General features: G+C 44.0%; 2 protein-coding genes across 2 annotated transcripts in view; one reads left to right on the top strand and one right to left on the bottom strand.

Annotated features, from left to right (window-relative positions):
• The window catches only part of LOC311511334 (uncharacterized protein), a 50,544-nt gene extending 48,051 nt beyond the window's left edge, over positions 1-2,493 (bottom strand). Inside the window, exon 1 of the mRNA XM_084611852.1 lies at positions 2,244-2,493. Coding sequence (XP_084467978.1) covers positions 2,244-2,285 — 42 coding nt within the window. The 5' untranslated portion in view covers positions 2,286-2,493. The remainder of the gene's footprint in view (positions 1-2,243) is intronic.
• Positions 2,494-2,703: 210 nt separating this feature from the next.
• On the top strand, positions 2,704-13,973 carry SC5D (sterol-C5-desaturase). The gene is made up of 5 exons (XM_084611873.1): positions 2,704-2,777; positions 5,371-5,588; positions 6,682-6,814; positions 8,883-8,983; positions 10,652-13,973. The coding sequence occupies exons 2-5, from the start codon at positions 5,379-5,381 to the stop codon at positions 11,099-11,101; spliced, it is 894 nt and encodes a 297-aa protein (XP_084467999.1). The 5' UTR covers positions 2,704-2,777; positions 5,371-5,378; the 3' UTR covers positions 11,102-13,973.
• Positions 13,974-21,166: the final 7,193 nt, after the last annotated feature.

The following is a 21,166-nucleotide window of genomic DNA, read 5'->3' as shown; positions in this document are numbered from 1 at the left end:
CTCTACTTGCCCTGGTCAGTTTCACTTTCCATTTCACTTGTTGTAGCATGTAGGGTACAGGCAGCGCATGTGTAGCTACACACCACGGTGAAATCAGGCTGCATCCACACTTGTCACTATGGTGTGTAGCTACATCAGGCAGAGAAAGGCTCTGGTTCTGGCTCCAGTTCACCACTGCCAGAGCCTGCCTTTGTGGTGGGGAAAGACTCCTGCAACTGGAAGGCAGCAGGGTGCTACACTGCTAAAAGTAACAGTGTAGAGGTGGGAGGCATTGCATGGATGCACAGAGATCCATCTAGAATATATAGAAACAAATTCAAGCCCTATATAGGTCCTTGATCTTCACCAGTATACATTTCCTATTCCTATAGCGGTAACAAATACTGTTAATGGTGTCACACAGTAAGGGATGACTGTCTGATGTTTTAATGGTATCAGCAACAATCTGTCCCTCAACCTACACTATATTTCATATATTCTCTGAATAAAACAAGGAAGTCACACACAGCATAGCTTTCAAGTCCTTCAAAAGTGTAATGAAATTTCTCTTTATGGAGAGATAATGCTAGATTTTCTAGCATTGACCAAGTATTTGAACACTATAGGAGCAATTCTTGATACCTGCTTTGCAAATCTGAATTTTGCTCAATTAGCATGGACTTTCCAAGCACTCAAACCACATTTGTGTGGCTATTGCTCATAAAACAAGTTGCAGGAGTCTTGATCCTTCCTAAGTAAGAGAATCTGCCATTTTGCATACCAACTGACATTTCAAAGCCATTAACCCATTTGGAGAGAAACAAATGCCTACCAGTTGTTGCCACTCCTGTTTTATTAATGAGATGATTTCAAATAGGCTTTTTATTGTGGTATGTTTGACTGGCAGTTGTTGGGTCCTGTTGAGTTTAGATAGTCTTCTTTGGGACTAGTCCAGCACCCATTGAAGTCAATGGTAAAACTCCCACTGATTAACAGTTCAGGATCAGGGCCTTTGTTAGTAATGTAGCTTTACTGGGTTTTGAGAGACCCAGCACGTATTTGAGTGCTTGAAAATCAGGATCATTTAGCAACATATAGGGATTGGAAAGAAACATCTCCTGTAGGCAGGTTACTCATTTTCTACTACAGGCATTACCACACCTTCCTTCAGGTGTGTGTGATATGGGCCACCCTAGGATAACATGCTAGATGGTTCACTGGTTTGATTTGCCATATTTCCTGTGTTCATACTAGCATAGGTTATCAAATGTTTAACAGATTGTAAAATACAGCCCACAAAACATTATACAGGGTGAGTAGTCATCAGTCTCCACCTGGGACCTTCTAACTGAACCCCCAGTAACCTCCTTTCAGAAAGGATATGGCAGTGAGCTGCTTAAAATGCATACCAGATGGGCCCAATAGTGATTGATTTAAGTAAAATAGATACCTGGCATACAGCATCTAACTAGAAAAGGAGTACTTGTGGCACCTTAGAGACTAACCAATTTATTTGAGCATGAGCTTTCGTGAGCTACAGCTCACTTCCTCAGATGCATATCGTGGAAACTGCAGCAGGCTTTATATATACACAGAGAATATGAAACAATACCTCCTCCCACCCCACTGTCCTGCTGGTAATAGCTTATCTAAAGTGATCATCAGGTGGACCATTTCCAGCACAAATCCAGGTTTTCTCACCCTCCACCCCCCCACACAAATTCACTCTCCTGCTGGTGATAGCCCGTCTAACTAGTTTATGTTCTGTTTAGGAGTGTTCAGCTAACCTTTCTAAAGGCTGGGGAAATGTCCCAGATGACTGGAAGGTGTTGTCTTTTCCTTCCCTCCTCCAGTCCACTCCTACTGGATCATCTTGGGATTTTTCTACAGCATCCATTTCCACGGTAATACAAGAACTCCACATCCCTAGAACGGGTCTTGTGGTGGTTCTTTTCAAGACTTGTTTTTCTCCCTTCAATGGCTTAGACATGCCAATGGTTATCAAATACTTCCAGACATCAAGAGCTAGCTAACTGATTCTGGCCCTTCCTAACGATAGGGGTAGCTAAACTCGAATAGGCTTCCAAGGGAGGCTGTGCAATCACCATCAATGGAGGTTTTTCAGTACAGGTTACACACACATCCGCCTGGGATGGTCTCGGTTTCCTTGGCCCTGGGTGCAAGGGGCTACACCTGATCTCCTCCGGAGACGCCTTTTCCAGCCCTCCGTGTCTGATTCGAATATCTCCTTAGAATCAACCTACCTCCTTTTGTAACCTTGCTCGGGACGCCACGATCGGCTCCATCACTGCAAGCCTGCGATGCAGTGATAAAGGGGACACTTGACTAATCGAGCCCTTCCTTCGGGGGGGCTGCCTGCTCTGCTCGCACCTTTTTTTTAAGCGGCAGAAAGGTGCCAACTTCCCCCCACGCGCGGCCCGCCCCTCCCCCCCGTAACAGCTCTGAAAATGGCACGCACGACACCTGCGCCGCGACCGTGCGTTTGCTGAGCAGAGGGCACGGGGCCCTGCAGGGCACGCGCCCGCCCCCCGGGTCGCTCGCGGGGCGGAGCCGGCGCCCACCTATTGCGGGAGCGCGGCGGCCGCGCGCGCCGCCTGCGTCACGCAACGCGCGAGCCGGGCCGGGCTCTGACGCCGCATCAGGCTACCTCGAAGCCCCGCCTCCCTGCCGCGCTTGGGGGGAGGGGAGGGAGCGGAGGTGGCCACGCCCCCATCTCAGCACTACAGCCGCTCGCGGGGGACTCGGGCAGTCAGCGGGGAGGGGCTCGGCTGGGGCAGGTAGGAGACGGGGGAGGGGGAGCACGCTGGGGGGGTGCACGCTGGGGAGGAGTGTTTAGCCGAGGGGGTGCAGGAGGGTGAAGGGGGAGGGAGCAGAAGGAGATGGGGGGAGATGCAGGGGCACACTGGGGGGAGGGGGTGCAGGGGGAGACTAGGGGTGCAAGGAGGAGTTTTTAGCCAAGGGGAGAGGGGGAGGGAGCAGAAGGAGATGGGGGGGGGGGGGATGCAGGGGCACACTGGGGGGAGACGTGCAGGAGGGGACTAGGGGTGCAAGGAGGAGTTTTTAGCCAAGGGGAGAGGGGGTGAAGGGGGAGGGAGCAGAAGGAGATGGGGGGGGATGCAGGGGCACACTGGGGGGAGGGGGTGCAGGGGGAGACTAGGGAGGAGTTTTTAGCAAAGGATGGGGGGGTGAAGGGGGAGGGGATGATGACAAGGGGGTGCAGGGCGGTGGGGTAGGCACTAACCCCCACATTCCCAGTTCAGAGACCATCCCAGCAGGGTGGGAGGTTCAGTTCTGGCTGTGGGAGTATCACCCCACTGCATGCCCATCCATGACAGATGGGGGCAGAAACTGTGTCTTCCCTCTACCTGCCAGCTCCTTTCCTTTTCCCTTTTCAGGGATGTATTCTCACTGATCTTTGCGTGATCTCTGACTGGAGCAGTTTTACCTTCTCCTCCTGTGCAATCTGAGACCTTTGTAAATGTCTTCTATTTTAAAGAGCCCAGCAGGAGTCTTGTCACAAGAGGGACCTTCTTTTTGTCTCCGTCACTGGTTCTTCTAATCTGGCTTGGGTCACTCTTGAGAGAAATCAGTTGCCATCCATGAGACTGAATGCCTTACTCACATTGGTGAAAGTTGTTCACATCTGTAGTGCCTTTGTATTTTAACAGGTCACCCCTTAAGAGTAAAGGAATCATGATCTGGCCCCTCTGCTTACTTTTGATCTGAGCTGTGAAATAACTTGGTGGTCTCAGTCCACTCCTGTTTAGACTGTCAACTCTTTGCAGCATGGACTGTCTTTTTGTTCTGTTTTTTGTAGAGCATCTAGCACAGTGGGGTCCTGGGCCACAAGCAAGGTTCCAAGGCAGTATAACACCACAAATAAAAAATGCCTGTTTCTTATCTGAGAGATGGGTGAGGCATTACCTCTTCCACATTCCCTCCTCTAATATTCTGGGATGGACTCGGCTACAACTACACTGCATATTTCTTATTTAGCACTTCATCAGTAGATTAAAAAAATGCTTCTGTCCAGTAGAGAAGTGTCTTTATTAAAGGAGATGGTCAAACATTGGTGGAAATGTTTTGTTTAAAAACAAATTTTGAAAATTCAGAAGTTTAGGGACTACTTATAACAAATGGCCACCTCATCAGAGAAGCCAGGGACTTCATGGGCCATGCCCACATACCTTGCTTCTTGCTTAAGATGTGGCCACTTCAGGTCCTGGTTAAAACTCTCATGGTGAGACACAAGAGTCTTAATTTTTGGTAAGAGGAAAGCTTGTGGCATATTTGGGGCTGGAATTTCAAACAAGCTTATGGGTGATAAATTTGTTTCAAAGGAGGTTATCAGGGGAGTATTAACCAGGGGTTGGGGGACTAGTACAAGTTGCAGTCTTGCATGAAAAATTGTTTAAACTCCTTTACTAATTGCCACTTTTTTAAAGTGTGGTCTTGTGTAGCAGTGGTTTTCAGGCAGGGGTATATGTACCCTTGGGGTTATGCAGAGGTCTTCCAGGGGGTACATCAACTTGTCCAGATACTTGCCTTCATCTTACAACAGGCTACATAAAAAGCACTAGCCAAGACAGTACAAACTCAAATTTCATACAGACAAAAGGATAAAATAAGCCGTCTTTCAGTGACAGTGTGCTGTGAGACTTTTTTTATATCTTTCTCTTGTATAAGTAAGCAGTTTGAATAAAGTGAAACTTTGGGTATGAGAGAAATCAGACTCCTGAAACAGCTACAGCAGTCTGGAAAGGTAGAGAACTACTGTTGTATAGCAGCTCTAACTGGAGAGGACTACAGGTAAAATGTTCAAAAGTGCCTAGGGCACAGATCCTCCAAGATATTTAGGTTCCTAATTTCCACTGAAATCAACCAGAGTTAGGTGCCTAAATACCTTTGAGGATCTGGGTCTTGGTGTTTATGTGCCACTGAAAGTCTGAGACTCAGACTCCTAAGCCAGTTACTGCTTTTCAAAATTTTACCACTTCACTACTTGTGGAAAAAATTGGAAGTCATAACTAGGACAAACCTAGGGCTTTAGTTTTCACTGAGGCATGTAGGTGGGGGAAGCTACATAACTGTTAACCAGCTATACCTGTTTAGTGAAGATAAATAGAACTTCTCACTGGTTTTTCGAAAGTATGGAATAGGCTCTTATATAAGATGTATACTTGAAACAACATACCATTCATAGTCCGACATACTATTTACAACAGTCAAGTGAAATTGTTTATCCAAGTATATGAGATTAAATATCCATATTTATCATGGATTTAGAACACAATTGTGGTGGTTTATGCCATTGACATGTAACTGTTTACATTGGAGGCGGAGCATTAATGCACTTGTTATGTTCCATAGGTATAACAATGGATCTAGTCCTGAACTATGTAGATTACAACTTTTTTACACCATATGTGTATCCCACCACATGGCCTGAGGATGAGCCCTTTCGACAGATCACCAGTCTCCTTATTGTAACAAATCTTGGTGCACTTGTGCTTTATTTGCTGTTTGGAACTTTGAGCTACTACTTGGTTTTTGATCACTCTCTGAAGCAACACCCCCAGTTTCTAGAGGTGAGCAGAACTTCAGCCTTTTCCTAGTATAACAATTTTACCTCTCAAGAACTCATATTCTGTGCTGAGTTAAGGTTTGATATGCATTCATAACACTTCAAATATGTGTCAACTATTAAGAGGATCCACATGGACTCTGATTCTTGTTTGGGGGAGGAAGCTTTGAGGCAGAAACTGCTTCTGTGATTGGTTTTAAATTAAGATGGTTAAGTACCATTTTTCTTCAGAATATTAGAGTTTCAAAGCTGTATGAAGTCAATGCTCAGTTGTAAACTTTTGAAAGAAACATTTTGTTTCAGAGTTATAACCTCCATTTCCCTGAGGTCTTCATAACTCTAAGATTCTACTGTAATTAACCCTCTCAATCCCCCTGAGAGGTAGGTGTCAGCATTTGAAAGCTGGGAAACTGAGGCAGAGTAAGTGGCCCAAGACTAAATAGTAATCCAGTGAATAAACCAGAATTGGAACTTAGGACTGGCAGCTTCCTAACCTTGTACTCATTTCCTCCATTGCCTGCTGCCTATCAGATAAATCAAAAATACAGGTAAAGCACCCTCCAATCTCAAGGCTACATTGCATTACGCAAACATGAAACTTCACCTTAAGAACAAAAGCGACAGTGGGTGGAAAGGACTCCTAATTATAAATTAACTTCTTTCTGCCTCCACACAAGGGGATGGACTAGTTGACCTTGTGAGGCCCTTCCAGCCCAGCATTTCTGAGGCCAACAGTTCTGCCAAACACAATGGCAGGGAGGTTTGGCATATTTAAAGGTAGAGACAAAGTGCCACTTCCTTGATGAACAACCTTATGACTGCAAAGACCACTGTTGGCAGGACTGTACTGGCAGTGGATAATGAATTGCTCTCTCATGACAGAACATGGCAGAGGAAACTTGATTCAGGAGGATTATTACGAGGGTGGTGCTCTAGGTCTTTTCTACAAAATGAGTGTATTGTGAGTTGTTTAATTGGCCCACTGATCTGGGGCAGAAGCAGGCATGAAGTTGGTAGTACCTCTGCTCTTCCTGTTCTGGAGAAAAGTCACTCAAATTCTCCTGGAAAATTTAAAACCTGTCTGCTTTTCTATTTAGAATCAGGTGCAGCTCGAGATAAAATATGCTCTGCAGTCACTGCCCTGGATCAGCATCCCCACAGTTGCACTCTTCTTTGCAGAGGTCAGGGGTTACAGCAGGCTTTATGACAACATTGAAGACTCTCCATATGGTATGGAAATTCATTACTTAAACTGAGCTCCTTGGGTCAGGAGCTGTCTTTTTTCCAATGTACAGAGCCTAGCACAATGGGGTACTAGGCCCTACAATACTAATACTTAGCATCCTAGCTACATTTCAATTGTTAATGCATTTCATTCTTCCCTCTTAGCTTCACTCTAATCCCTACTAGCCCCTTAGCTTGGAATACAATCTCCTGCTAACTTTCTCACCTCTCTTGCTCTGTAAAACCTACTTCGTCCTCACCTCTTTTCCCTTAAGTGTGTCCAGCCCTATTTATTCTCTCTCCTTTTAGTGAGAACATGCCTTCATGCTGAAAATGCTATGTAAATTGATAGGTTGCCTAAATGGTTTGTTAAAATGTATCCATTAAGCTGTATTACACCTGGCTACTTCCAAAGCTGAGCTGAATTGTATATTTCAACAAAAGAACACAATGGCATGCATTCTGTCAGAACTCTGATGCTTTAAAATTCTCCAAAAAAATTTCCTCTTGGCAAGGGACTTAAACAAAAGGACTTTGATCCTGACAATTACTGTGTAACTCCTTTGACTTCAGTGCAGTTACTCCTGATTGACACCACCATAAATGAGGGCCTTAGTGTCTACACCCTCTTCAAACCTCACCTGAAGAGAAGCTTGTCTTTATCTTTTTCATGTGCAGACACAAGGTAGTCTGGCACAAATGGTGGTGGCATTGTGTGTGTTGGGTATGTTTCTTATTCCTCCCACTTGTGCATCCAAGAGCTAAAACTGAAGAACCAGTCCCTATTTTTAGTGAAGCTGACAGCATTAATGGTTTATGCCATCAAAGACAACTCAGTTCTCCTCTCTAGCGGCTCATGCTATTTCTATTCTAAAATAGATTCATTTACAAAAAGCCTGCCTGAAATTAAATCTTTGTTTAGGTTTGTTCTTTGAGTGCTGTACAAGTCTAAGGGCATAATCAAGAGTTACCTCCCTTACACACAACATACTATACAGCTTTAATATCCCACATCTAAAAAGTGGGATTCCAGTTAGAGAGAACACTTGGGAGGATACTGCTCCTCATGCCTTTCTGCACAATTGGAAGTTTTCAGGGCAGCCTGCAACTGACATTTTTGTCTGAGCTCATTTTTTTTTTACAAAACCCTTTTCATGCATTCCATTCCCTCCACTAGAAATGGTTTCAGTTAAACAAATAAACATTCCCCTGCAGAACTGCAACCCAAACACTGCAGCACCAGGAATCCACCATTAGTTACAGCAGGGCTTAGGAGCCCAATCTTAGACCAGGACCCCACCATGCTAGGTGGCATACAAATGTGAAACAAACAGATGGCCCCTGTCCCCAAATGCTTATAACCTAAGAGACAGGACAGGGGCCCAACAGAGGTGGGGTGGGGGGAGAGGCACAGAAAACAATGAGACTTTGCTGTTTCATTGGCCAGGTTTACATTTTGTACTGGTAATAAGCAATGAAGTAAATAGTTGCAGTTTTCAGTTTGAAGGTGTTAGTGGTAATAAGGGCATTTGTTGGTTGGTTAAATCAAGTCTCTGTAAACTAGGAGACTCAACCTAACTTCAGTATCTCTGTTGGCTGCATTTAACCAGTCTGTGTACTGGTTCCAAAGTGGAAACAGTCTTGTGTTCCTTCCTGTCTTCACCTGTGTTTTGGAAAAACTGCATATGTTTCTATCTGATTATATACACTAGTGTGTGGAAGTGTAACTTTAGCTACTTGACAGTGTCCTTTAAGTACTAATGTGTTTTTAGGAGGATGGTGTTAAGATCAGATCACATCTCTTTATGAATGAGACCATACTGAAATCTTCTCCATTAGGTTCAGTTCAGCATTTTAGCACCTAAAAGCAATCCCAACTTTTCACCAGCAAGAATTGCTACACTAATACAATGCAAATCCTGTTGAGCTGAGCTTGTTCTTTATAACTTAAATGATTTAGCCTCAAGATATAGAAGTAAAATCTTTCAGTAATTCTGTGCTCTTTGTACCTTTTCAGACTTATTTCTCACAATCTTGACACTTACCTAATTGTCTAATCTCTTATTTTTCCTAGGATGGTTTGGTGTAATCCTTAGCATGCTCTCTTTCCTCTTCTTCACCGACATGTGCATTTACTGGATTCACAGGTTCCTCCATCATAAACTTGTGTACAAGGTATAAGTAGTGATATAGATATAAAGCTTACTAGATGTCAGAACAACTTTGTATAACCACTCGCCCAGGATGTGACCCTCCCTTTTTTTAAAAGCAGGGCATTGCCCAGAAGGGCTGAGTAAAATATCCTTCATTAGAAAGGACAGACAAGTCTGTCTGGTTTAGTATATTTTAATGGCAGTTTAGCAAGACTGATTTAAAATGTAATGGAACGCTACTGGGTTTTTTACTATAAATACAAAGATCTCTAAGAGGTAAGGCAGAACTTGCAGCCCAGAAGGAGGGGGGCAAGTGGCTTTAAGCCACTTTTGTGCCTACCTGACCCTCGGCTCCTCTGGGGGTAGGAGCCATGAGGATGTGTCTAAAGCATGGCAGCTTCCTCAGGCTAGCCTCCTTTGTGGCAGTACTGATCAGAATCTCTTTGATGTACCCTTCCCAGCCCTGTCCTTGTGCTATCCCTTATGCTGGGTTTTGCAAGGGGAGTCCTTGGAGGGCAGCCTTGTGAATGTCTGCCACAGTTCCTGTGCTGGAGGAATCCTCCCTAGCTCTGGCCCTTTTTAAGCAGCATAAAAGGGCTGGGATTGGGCTGAGGTTTTTTCCTCCCCAGTGTATTTTGGTTGCATACCTTATATGTCAATGTTGAAAGACACTGTCACGATGTCAATAGAAAAATAAAGGTTTTAGGCCTCAATTAAGCAAAGAATTGATGCACATGAGTAATCCCATGGGATTAATTGGGGCTACTCACATGCTTAATTCCTTCTAGCCCAATGGTGGTATAATGTAAGTGAACATTTTAGGTTTCAGCTCCTGGTCTGAGCTCAGGCATGGGAGCCAGGAACTCTTGTGTTTGAATCTAATTCAGAGAATTCCCCCTACAGCCTAGGATAAGTCACATCCCCTTTTCTGCCTCAGTTTCCATGTTGGCAAATGAGATTACTTAACCCACAGGGAACTGGTTAGGATTGCTTGTAAAAGACATTGTGAATACACCCCATTGAAGTAGAAGTGGAATCTTTCCACTGACTGGCTTTCAGATCAGACCCTAAGCATAACATAGGACTAGATTTTTATTTTTATCTAGCATAAGATAAATGTTTGTTTCTCATGGCCCTGGTGGTGTTACTAGTTAACCTGACCCATTAACATGGTGGAAATCTTCAATTCTGTGGGTGTCAAACTCTAGATGAAAAATGTCCTTTTTAATCTGACCTTGTTCTCTGCAGTACAAGAGTGATTTAAACACCACAAATTGTAGGGTGGCAAATAAGCCATTTGGACCTGCTTCCAGATATTGCTGCTTTGGCGGGGGAAATGTGTGTCTACACAGCAGCTGACTCGGCTCCAGCAGGCCACACTAAAATGGCAGTGTGGCTGCAGCAGCTCATTTGAGCCGCCCAGTCCCCTGGGTACAGACTCTGGCAGCTAGCCAAAGATGTCACCATGCCCACAGTGTTTTTAGCACACTAGCTTGAGCAGAGCTTGCATCGTACCCTGTCTCGGTTTACAAGTTGAGAGACCAGGAAGAAATAGAGCTACAGTAAAATGCAGTTAGGCAGACATATTCCTAGTCATATGGTAGGCAGTATAGAGCTAGGAGGTGCCAGATTGAAGCCCCATTTTTTTGCCTTGTCAAAACATAAGCACTAACTCTGTTCTGTTCTTTAGCGTCTGCACAAGCCCCATCACCGCTGGAAGGTTGCTACGCCATTTGCAAGTCACGCCTTCCACCCTGTGGATGGCTTCCTGCAGAGTATTCCATATCACATCTATCCTTTCCTCTTTCCTTTGCACAAAGTGACCTACTTGGGTCTCTACATTGCTGTCAATGTCTGGACAATCTCTATTCATGATGGCGATTACCGTGTGCCGGATTTCTTGAAACACATTATCAATGGCTCTGCCCATCACACCGATCATCACTTGTATTTTGATTACAACTACGGTCAGTATTTCACACTCTGGGATAAAATTGGGGGCTCCTACAAAAGCCCCTCATCCTTTGAAGGGAAAGGGCCACATGATTATTTGAAAAAGCTAAAGAGCGGAGAATTGGCCAGTATTAAAAATGGCCATGTGGATGAATTGGTGAATAGAGACAGTCTAAAGAATGAATAAATTTCCTCAAGCTATTGTAAAAAGGCCCTGACTCTTACAGTTCTTTTAAAAGGAAAAACCTACTTATAAAGAGCCCTTCCCCATTGTAGCATTCTTGGGATGCAGCATTTTAGGTGCTTAGTAGGGTGGTTATGGTGGAGCTGTGTAGTTAAGTACCACAATACAGTCCCATAATGGGGGCCATTTATGGTGAGAGTAAAAAGCAGAAGACCTATGTAATGTCTAATGTTGATGCAATAATGAAAAGATTTTTCTGCAGCACTTAATGCACATGTCAGAGCATTGAAATTGGGAGTGCATTTTCTAGTATAGGCTCTAATATATTAAGTCTGCATTTCAATTCTGCCATAACAGAAGATCTTTTTGCCCTACTCAAAAGCTTTCTCCTGGAAGTACATTGTTCCAGATAGTAAGTGATCTCTGCACAGTGATAGCTTACTGGGAATTTTGCTAATTGAGCCAGGATGCTGTAGGTGGTGCTATACAGAAATTTCACTATTGGCTCAGTGTATGTCAAAGGAAAATTGATCGAATAAAGGAAGACGCGTGCGTCAATACAAATTAATGCTTTGCATATGGAATGTGTGACTATACTTTTCTGCATGCACATACCTCCAGCTTAATAAAAGAGGAAACATACATTTTCCCAATTACTTATCCAGCAACTTTTATATATTAGCTTAGCATTAAAATAGAAACCATCTGAATCAAAACAGAGCTAACATTGTTCTAGCAGAAATTTTGTGTATCTTAAAATAGGAGGAAGATAGACCAGCCCTACCATTTTTTAAATAAAATCTTACACTGTTTATATAAACTACATGTTGAATTGTTTAACTGGATCTATCAATGCTATTGCATTGTCAACTGGAACATTTTTTTCACCTGCCCACATTTATATTGCCTTATACTTGGGCTTAATGAATTTGAAAGCATGAGCTCCCATCTCTAATGGTGAATAGAAAGTCTTTGAACAACATGACAACAGCATAACTTTTTGCATGTTGTGTATATTTTTAGCACTGATACATATTTGCTACAAATAAAGTAATTGTATTCTATATTGTCAATTTTCCCAGTCAAATCATGCAGAATGACTGCTCAAAGTAACTGTAGGAACATAGACTGTTGTACTTCCAAGAAGCTTTCAGTGTTTTTCAAACAGGGTAATTTCTCCCACTTTAGATTTATAGCATCAGGAATTCTGTCTTTGAGGAAATTCTTCTCAATCTGAGGTTTTTTTGGTAATCTTTTGACAAATGTATTTATAATTCCTGTGGAAATCAGTTGGCAGGTTGAAATCCTACAGTAATACTGTACCTTTTCAAGGAAGGAAAACTTTTTTTAAGTTTGGCCACTGTTTTCAGAGGTGGGGAAATACTTCAGATGTTTTAACATTCATTTCACATCAGTTGGGGAAAGCTACCAGATGACTTATTGGCTTTCCATTTGCTGCTTTTTTCTTTTCTCCCTGTTAGCATCTGACTTAAGAGTGATCAAAAATATTTTTATTGTGCAGACATGCACTACACGAAATCTCACAGCTTTGATGTAGAACAGGTGTGCTTCTAAGAATTTTGAAGACAGTTCTGTTTTACCGTTTTCTAACAGCCTAGTTAGTTTAAATCTTAGGTTTTTCTTAGCTATAGAAACCAGTTCTTTTAAAAACTGCTTACAAGAGATTAAAGCTTTGCTGGTTCTAATACAGTTTACCTAGCATTACAAAATTACCTAACATGAGGAGAGAGCTGAAGAGGAATGGTGTGTGGGTTTTTTCCTGCTCCTCTCCTTCAGGAAGCAAGGATCCCCTGGTGTATAGTAGTATAATCTGTTTGGTTTTTGTTTTGTTTTAAATCTTGCATGGCAGTAAGAGTTCCCTTACAGTTTATCTGTGGTAAAATAGTTTGAATGGGGAGCAGGGTAGAACCAGCCTTGCAGGCAGAGAAGCTGTGTAGGAAAACACTATGGAACTTGCATGATAAAGAGGACCATTGTAGAGAAGGTTGGCTGCTGAGCCCTAACCACTTAGCAGCCTCATCCCCTCTGAAGGTTGTTGAGAATGGAACAGAGCAACCAATTGGTAGAGGTTTCAGCCCCACCAGGCTCTCCCCCCTTCCCCAGACCTGCTGGAGCAAAATGACCTGCCCTGTGTTGCTAAGGTCTTAAATGGCCCCACTAGCCAGGGGAACTGCATACTGGATTCTGATTTATGCTGTTCTGAAACAGCTGTGCCTGTGCCCTGGAGTTCTTGTCCCAACTATTTCAGTGGGTGCTTCTGAAGCCTGGTGCTGGCTCAGCAGGACTCTGGCTGGCCTGTACAGGGCTAGGTTGCAGGCATGCAGCAAAGCTGTTGCTTCTGCTCTACTTCTGAGCACTTGGTTCCTGGGAGAATTGGGGAACATATGAGGTTTTGGTTTGTGAAGTTCATTAAATACCTCTCCTGAAGTCCTGTGGGGCCTTATTCTGCTCTTGTGTGCCCAACTCACGGTAAGGTAGGCAGGAGGGGGCTTAAAGCATGGGTGTAGCTTTGTTTAGAAAAATCTAGGTATGATCATGAAGAACCTTTTCCCCCCTACAGGGTAAGTTCAGTTCCTACTGTAAGTTCTATTCAAAAAGCACTTCTAAAATACAAATCAGAGGTGAAAATATTAATACAGACAGAATTCCAAAGTCCCCCAATGGAAACCAAATGCCTGTTATAATTCCTTAAATGGAGAACAAAATAATGCAGTTAGGGCTTGGTTTTTTTCAGGGATGCTGAACATCTGCAGTTCCCACTGACTTCAGCTGAAAGTCAGTCCCCTGCTCTGTTCATAAATTAGAGAAATGCTAATGCATAGAGTGGTTAGATATCAGCAATTAGAACAGTGAACACATAGAAGAAATGGATGATCAAAGTAGGAAAAAGGTGGCCTTCCTTGTGAGAAGGCTGCTTGGACAGTGTGAGCTTGTTCACCAAATGCTATGCAGTATTGGCTGTAGTAGCATGACCAATATATTATCCATAAATTAAATATGCCAAATAACTAAATAGTTGAAGAGCACTGGGTGAGGAAGGGAAGCAGGCATGTAAGTTGAGATGGTAAGAGCAGTTTAGAATGGATAGATGTGTTCCTCTCCATGCAATTATGTTAACTGCAAGGAAAGGAGAAATTTTTAGTGCACCAGCCAACCTCTTAGCGCAACACTACCTGGTTTGTTGGACTACATCTCTGTGACCCCTTCCTTCCAAGGGGTGCCCAAGGTGCACAGGGAGTTGAAGCATGTGTGAGTTCTAGACATCTTAGTCAAGTCACAAGCCCCATCTTCAAGCAGAGATGGGTGAGTTTTGGATACCAGTTGGTGGGAACCTCTATCTTAGTGTTCTCCAGTTCAGATTTGGCAAGGCAGGGTGTGGGTACAGGTTCGTCAGCCGTTTCCAACTTTAGAAACTTCTGCACAAAGCGTACTTCTGCCTGCCAGTCCCTCCCAGTGGTTAAAGTGTGATGCATGCACAGCAGTGTTCCAACAGAATGTCTCTGGTTCATACTGTAAACAAGTGAAGCTGTTTGCACAGACCTTTACCCTCCTGAGAACGAGCCATGGCACAGAGGCAGGAGAGTTCATAGTATGTTTGTGTAAATAACAAATGAAGTTACTGTATGAAGGTTGTGTTGAAAGGAGTTGTTGCAGACCAGTGTGTGTTGGTCTTTAATGCTAATGTTTTCTGAACAAGTAATAAAAGTCTGCATTTTAAATAAACTAAATGTGCAATGGTTTTGTTCTTCACTTTACAAGATATCTCTACAGCCAAATGATGATTTGGAGGAGAAATGGCCTCTGCAACAAATCTTTGAACAGAGTAAGAAGCAAATGCCTATTCCCACTGGATGTATTATTTTTGCTTGCAGTCTGACGCTGCCACAGAGTGTTTGAACAAGTATAGCCCTTCTGCTTGTGTCAGAACAAATAAAAAGGATGTGGGCTTTCTTTAAGGCCCTTTCCACGTGCTGAGCACACCTGTTTGGTGCTTGGTCAGCTCAGATGCTGGATGTGGGTGCTCTTTGGTGAAGGACATGGTGAATCTGTAAAGCACCATTGCATGCCTGCGGTGCTCTAGTATCAGACCTGAGAGAATAAAAGGAATTTTACAAAGGTGGTTTAACTGCTGGGTGGTTGGATAATTAATAAAAAGGGTAAAAGCAGGACCCCACCCCATGGATCAGTGCTGTCACCACAATAAACCCAGAAGGGATTACGGAGTCCTCAGTCCACTTCATCTGCCTACAGACTACTGCACAAGGTGTGTGTATACAAGATCAGGAATGCCAGCCAGGCATTCTAGTGCCCTTTTGCAAAGAGGTAAGATGGGCCAGACTGATACCTCTAGAGACTGCAGCTCTCTGTCCAAACAAGAGGAACTGTGTAGGTAATGACAACTGGCCCTGCCAACTTGCCTCCAGCCTGAGCAGGAGATAGTCTCTCAAGAGGTGAGAAGATGGTCTTGTTTCTATTTGTCTTTCAGTCCTTAGTCTCCGATTGCCCATTGACACCAGGTCCCTCAGAGACCAAACAGGATTCAAACTCCTTCCTCTATCCTACCACCAGTCACCTGAGTCAATCACTAATGTTTAAACACTTAGGGCCAGATTCTGAAACCTAGGGAGGCACCTAAAGATGCACACGGATGCCTAATGGTATTTTCAAAATTGCCTATGCAGGATAAGGTGCCCAAGTCCCCTTGACATTGAAACCTCCTAGGCATCCATATGCATCTTTAGGTGTTTAAATACTTACAAAAATTTGGCAGGAGGTTAATCTTCATAACACCCATCTTCCCTTTTGGGAATGCCAGTTCCATGTACAAGTCAGGTAATTTACAGTGTTCCAGTTTGCACCTACAGCTCCTCCCTTTAGAAAATGTAACCCTTCATTACCAAGGTGGCAATAAATTAGACATGCTTGCAGTGACAATCCAGTCTCATCAAGGCACAAATAAATCATGCAGAGGCATTGAAGGCCATTTCACATAAATTATTTACCAAGGCCCAAAAAAATTTCTCCTGTTTATGATTTGAGACACACGAAAGGGATGAAAATAGGGGGCCTCACCTACAGGTTTTCAGCCTGTTTCTGGCACCCCCTAACCTTGTGGGTGGACACCTTTGCTCTGCTGTTCAGTGTTCTCTGAACACCAAGAGACACAATCAAGCAGGAAGTGGTGTATACTCCTCCTGCAGCTGTCCTGTCACAAAGAAGGTGCTAGAGATGGCCCTCACAGGGGCAGGCAGGTTGTGCATGTAAACCCCCTTTAGTTTAGCAGCCACAATGATAGTCCTTTCCTTAAAGGCCCTCCACAACTCAGCCCCTCTCTACCTGCCTTTTCTCCTTGCTGAGCATATTGTCCCTCTTGCTGTACCAAGAATTTCTCCTTCCATGGCCTGTTTCTCTGCTTCTTGCACAGACATCTTTCTGCCATACAGTCTTGTGCATGGATTCCCTTGAGCTAATTTGCAAGACTGCTTCCCAGTCCTCTTCCACACCCTTCTTTCAGACCTATTTACTGCTGCCTGCAGAAATTACCAGCTAACCATGGCCAGTGACCATACAAATATAATGAGTATCCCTGGTGATTCCCATATAGCCATATTTATAGAGACAGATAAAGTGACTTGTAACATGTTAGTTGTGAGCACAACCTCATGCTCCTATCTCTGGTATCCTCATCCTCCACCTCCCCTCCCCATTTATTGTGTCAGATTAAAATAGACAGCCAGCTCTTTGAGGCAGGGGCTGTCTTTTACTCTGCTTGCATAGCACCGAGCACAACGGGCCTCCAAGCGTGATTGGATCCTCTGAACACCTTTATAATATGCATAAGGAATAAGGATGCGACCAGCATCCCACCTTATGCGAGGACACAAGGCCACCCTAACAGAAGGGTGCGAGGGTAGCCAGCCATGGCACAGTAAATCATCAGATGTCTTGCTAACATCCCCTATTAGGGCTTTTAATGTGACTGAGCTTCCCTGGCTACAGTGAAACCAGGGAGATGCACTAACTCAGGTTCTCAGACTGATTAACTCTCAACTCAGTTGACCTTTTGGCTCTGAATTAGAATTAAACAGTAATGCAAGACTGTCCAGACTAGCCATATTTTTGCTAAACAGGTTTAACAGGAGAAGAATTATTTGCAAATTGTAGTGACTAGAGGGCCCAACCAAGATGAACTTCCTCATATTAGGTGCTGTACCTACATATAAGAGACTGTCAATGTCCTGAAAATCCTATAATCGACAGGCATAATTGACACAGGGTAGGCAAAAAGAAGTATAACGATCCCCAGTTTGCAGATGGGAACTGAGACACAGAGCAATTGAGTCACTTAGCCAAGGTCACACTGGGAGTTTGTAGCAGAGCTGGGAATCAAACCCACCTCTTGAGTCCTAGATGAGCACCTTGAGCACGAGCGCGAGCCCTTCCTCCTATTCTTTGTATGGCCATGACTGGAAGGGCCATACGCCAAACGCAGCCCCCCCAGCATCTACTCTTCTCAATACATATATGCATAGCCTCCATTCACGGTAAAGCGAGAGCCATGTACAGGGTGCAGAGAAGAGGTCATAAACGCTCTGGGGAAAGGGGTCACCCTAGGGACAAGTGAAAAATTGAAACAATGCTACCAAAAATTCACCAAAGCCAAAGGCCGACTCAGGAACTGAATTGCCAAATAATAGAAGATCCTGCTACGAAAACCCCTTCAGCACCTGCCTCAGCTCTCATCCAAATCAAGGATAACGGATTGTGCACTAGCTAATTAGCTAGTGCACAAAGTCATTGGTACTTTTCCACACCAGGATGCCGCTCACCTTGGGATCGCCCTCTTCCTATCTAGTTGGCACTTCCCTCCCCACAAACGAGATTGGAATGACAGTGTGGTTATGACCCCCTGGCACCTGTTTGTGATGGGGGGGCGGGGTTTGGCACCAGGTTGGCACCCCCTGAGTTAAGTGATCTGCCCAGTTCCTAGGGAGGCATTCATCCAATTCCCAGAACTACTGAAGGGGCCAATCTCAGCACTGGCACCAAGGAATGAGTGGGCCAGAGGGCCTGAACGACCTCATGTCTCGAGGTGAAGCACATTGGTGCTGTAAAAGCTCCTGCCACTGCTGCTGTGCTGAACCAGTCTCTAGGGCTTTCAACCGCTATTGACGTGCTCCTGCCAAATTCACAGCCCTCTCTTCTCCCCTCCCTGCTCCCTTAACTCCTCTACAGCACTTTGACACCATGGTGCGATTTAAAACCCTTAGAGAATGCTGGTCTCTTTTCTGTCTCTTCTCACAAGGTCACCGCTGTTCATAGCGAGAGCCTTCTCCTCTGACACGCCTACTGTCTGAGGCTATCTCCCTGTATTTCTCTGGCTCACTGATTTCAGACCTCGTCTGAAAACATCTCTTCTCCCTTGCCTCTGTACCCTTATTCCGCTCCACTGTGGGTAATATTTAACACTATCCTTTGGCTGTTTAATTCCAGAGTGGGATAGGGGTTGCATGAACATGAACATCCATACAAAATCCTGTTCTATATTTTCTTGCATTGACTTGGCTTTTGCAATTTCTCTGGCTGGGTTTATTTAAATTCAGCAGCTACCAAGCAAGGACTGTAGATGGTGCCAGCCAGTTTCCTTATGCTCTGTCAGTAACCAAAGTCAATGGATGAACATGCCATATAGATTTGTGAGCAGCATGTCCCTATGTTGCACTGAATTCAAGCGGGAGCTCCTAAGTACAGACAGGCAGGTGGGAGTAACGTGGAAAGCTGTTAAACCGCAAAAGAATAGCCTCCACACTTGGCTTCCAAACCTAACTTTTCACATCCCAGCTCTGCTGCACTGCTGGAAAGGCACATGTGCCAGAGTAAACTGCTCCTCTTCCTGCTTTTTCTTTCTCTGCTAAATTGAGACTAAGGGAGAATTGTTGCTCTGCCAAAGAATTGACAGCAAAAGAGAACAAATGCAAAAAGCCAGGCGGAAAAGGGGCTGGGGAGACAAGTATGTCTCTGTTGAAAGATTCATGGGGGCACGCAAACAGGGTTATTTGCTCAGCGTACACACTGGTATTGTTTGCTCACTCTACCGTTGTGATCATGGATTGAAAGGGAGATGACACTATTAATTTTAATATGGAGGGTGCACGGAAGTATTTGTGTAACCCAGGTCAGTACTTAAATTACATGGCTCACTGTTATTATTATTTGTACAATAACTAGGAGAATACCAAATACATACTAGGAGATAATCCCTGTCCTTAAGAGCTTACAGTCTAAATAAATAAGATAGGCAAAAAGAGGGGACGGAGGAGCACAGAGAGCAAGGAAATGACTTGCCCAAGGTTACACAGCAGCCCAGTGACAAAGCTGGGAACAAAAGCCAGACCCCAACTCCCAGTTCAGTGCTCTAACCATGGGCCACACTGCTTGTTAGAGAATTTTTTTATGCCTTTCGTTCTGGATTGGACTACATCATATTCCAAAGTAGCTAGATGAAATTCTCTGGCCTGTGTTATACAGAGGAACACATTAGATGATGTAAAGGTCCCTTCTGGAATTTTAAAAAAAAAAATCGATGAAGAAATTAACATCCCTTGTGGCAAAGTTGGGTCCATAGCAAAACACCTGCCTGGTTTCTTGTTAGCTCATCCACCTGTCTCCTCAGCAGCCCAGTAAGCTGGCAATCAGTACTCCCAGGCTCCCCTTCAGCCACCTGGCAGGCTACTGAGGAACTAGGACCAGACTAGCTGCCATGGAGCTGGGAGCCCTGGAAAACCTGGCAGCTGTGGAATGAAATTGACCTAGTTCTCACTGACTAGCAGCTATGAAACTGACCAGACTGTTGTTGACTTAACTACTAGGTGGAGCATATTTTGTTTTGGAAACACCATATTTCGATGTTTCCAAAACCCAATGTTATGGGATTATAGTTCTGTGAACATTTTTGAGTTTTTGGCTTTTCGTCCCTATTCAGGATGAAAAATATTTCCACAAACTCGAAAATCTTCTTGGAACTTAAATTCGGTTTCTCAGCCCGCTGCAATTAGACATGCTCAGACTCCACGGATTATCAGATACCCACTCCGCATCTCTTCTTCATGGTCAAGCAGCTGAAACCTGATTAACTCCAAACCCAGAGGTGCTCTGAGGCAACCGTGTCACTGTATAATCAAGGCCCCCAACAGAAGGCATGGACTACAAAAACAGTGGCCTACAACTGCACGTGGGATTACGCTGGTGGCACTACATACATGCTAAGTATTATGTTTCCCCTTATGCAACAGTGGCAGAATTCATTACCTCCCCACTGCCCTACCCCAAATACAAACATTAAAATTATAAAGTAGAAGGGATGCACTGAAACTAGGCCACGTACCTTTAACTAGCAACATGTGAAGAAGGCCAGTGCAACAATCAGATTAATTTTTAAGATTCTGCTGTATATCCACAGGCTACAATTCCCTCCCTGTTTTATAATTAAACATACTTCTTTAAAGCACTGGATTTTGCTGATGCTGAGGCTTATATGTCATGGCTTTAGGGAATTACAAGTCATGGTTTTTTCTTCATCTTGTTATCCCCCAGATCCTAGGCATTTGTTCTCTCCACCAGAACACAGTTTTATTTTGCTGTGTTAATTCCCACACGCTCTCAGACAACATCCTTTTCATAAGTCGCATATTAACTGATGCTTAGAATAGACTGGAGGTTGATCCAAAACATAATAATGGCTTTGGGCTCCACCTCAAACTCCCTTTATGTCTTACCTCTCTCCTGCCCTGCAGAGCAGTATTTAAAATATTGCTATAATGTACAATACAACATGCTAATAAAGGATGCCCTCTTTCCAATTCCAAGTTCATCATAGGAGTTCCAGCACAGCCAAAAAAGGGAAGGGGACCCCAGAAAATCGCTCTAGGGGTCGGGGGAGATTTAGGGCGATCTTTGAAAGAGTGGAGACATTTGATGGTAAAGGAAAGTTGGAGTTTTTCTTCACGTTAGGGCATGAATGTGTATAATTAGGGTATACAAGCGTTA

The sequence above is a fragment of the Lepidochelys olivacea genome, assembly GCF_965140295.1.
Source record: "Lepidochelys olivacea isolate rLepOli2 genome assembly, chromosome: 22".
In the NCBI taxonomy this organism is placed as follows: Eukaryota; Metazoa; Chordata; order Testudines; family Cheloniidae; genus Lepidochelys; species Lepidochelys olivacea.
Note: the sequence above shows the minus strand (reverse complement) of the source record. Positions and strands in the feature narration are given on the sequence as shown.

Excerpts from the sequence above, each read along its gene's own strand:
- SC5D (XM_084611873.1), top strand. The coding sequence starts at position 5,379 with ATGGATCTAGTCCTGAACTATGTAGATTACAACTTTTTTACACCATAT. Across the intron at positions 6,815-8,882 it reads CATTGAAGACTCTCCATATG|GATGGTTTGGTGTAATCCTT; the intron begins GTATGGAAATTC and ends TATTTTTCCTAG. Across the intron at positions 8,984-10,651 it reads ATCATAAACTTGTGTACAAG|CGTCTGCACAAGCCCCATCA; the intron begins GTATAAGTAGTG and ends TCTGTTCTTTAG.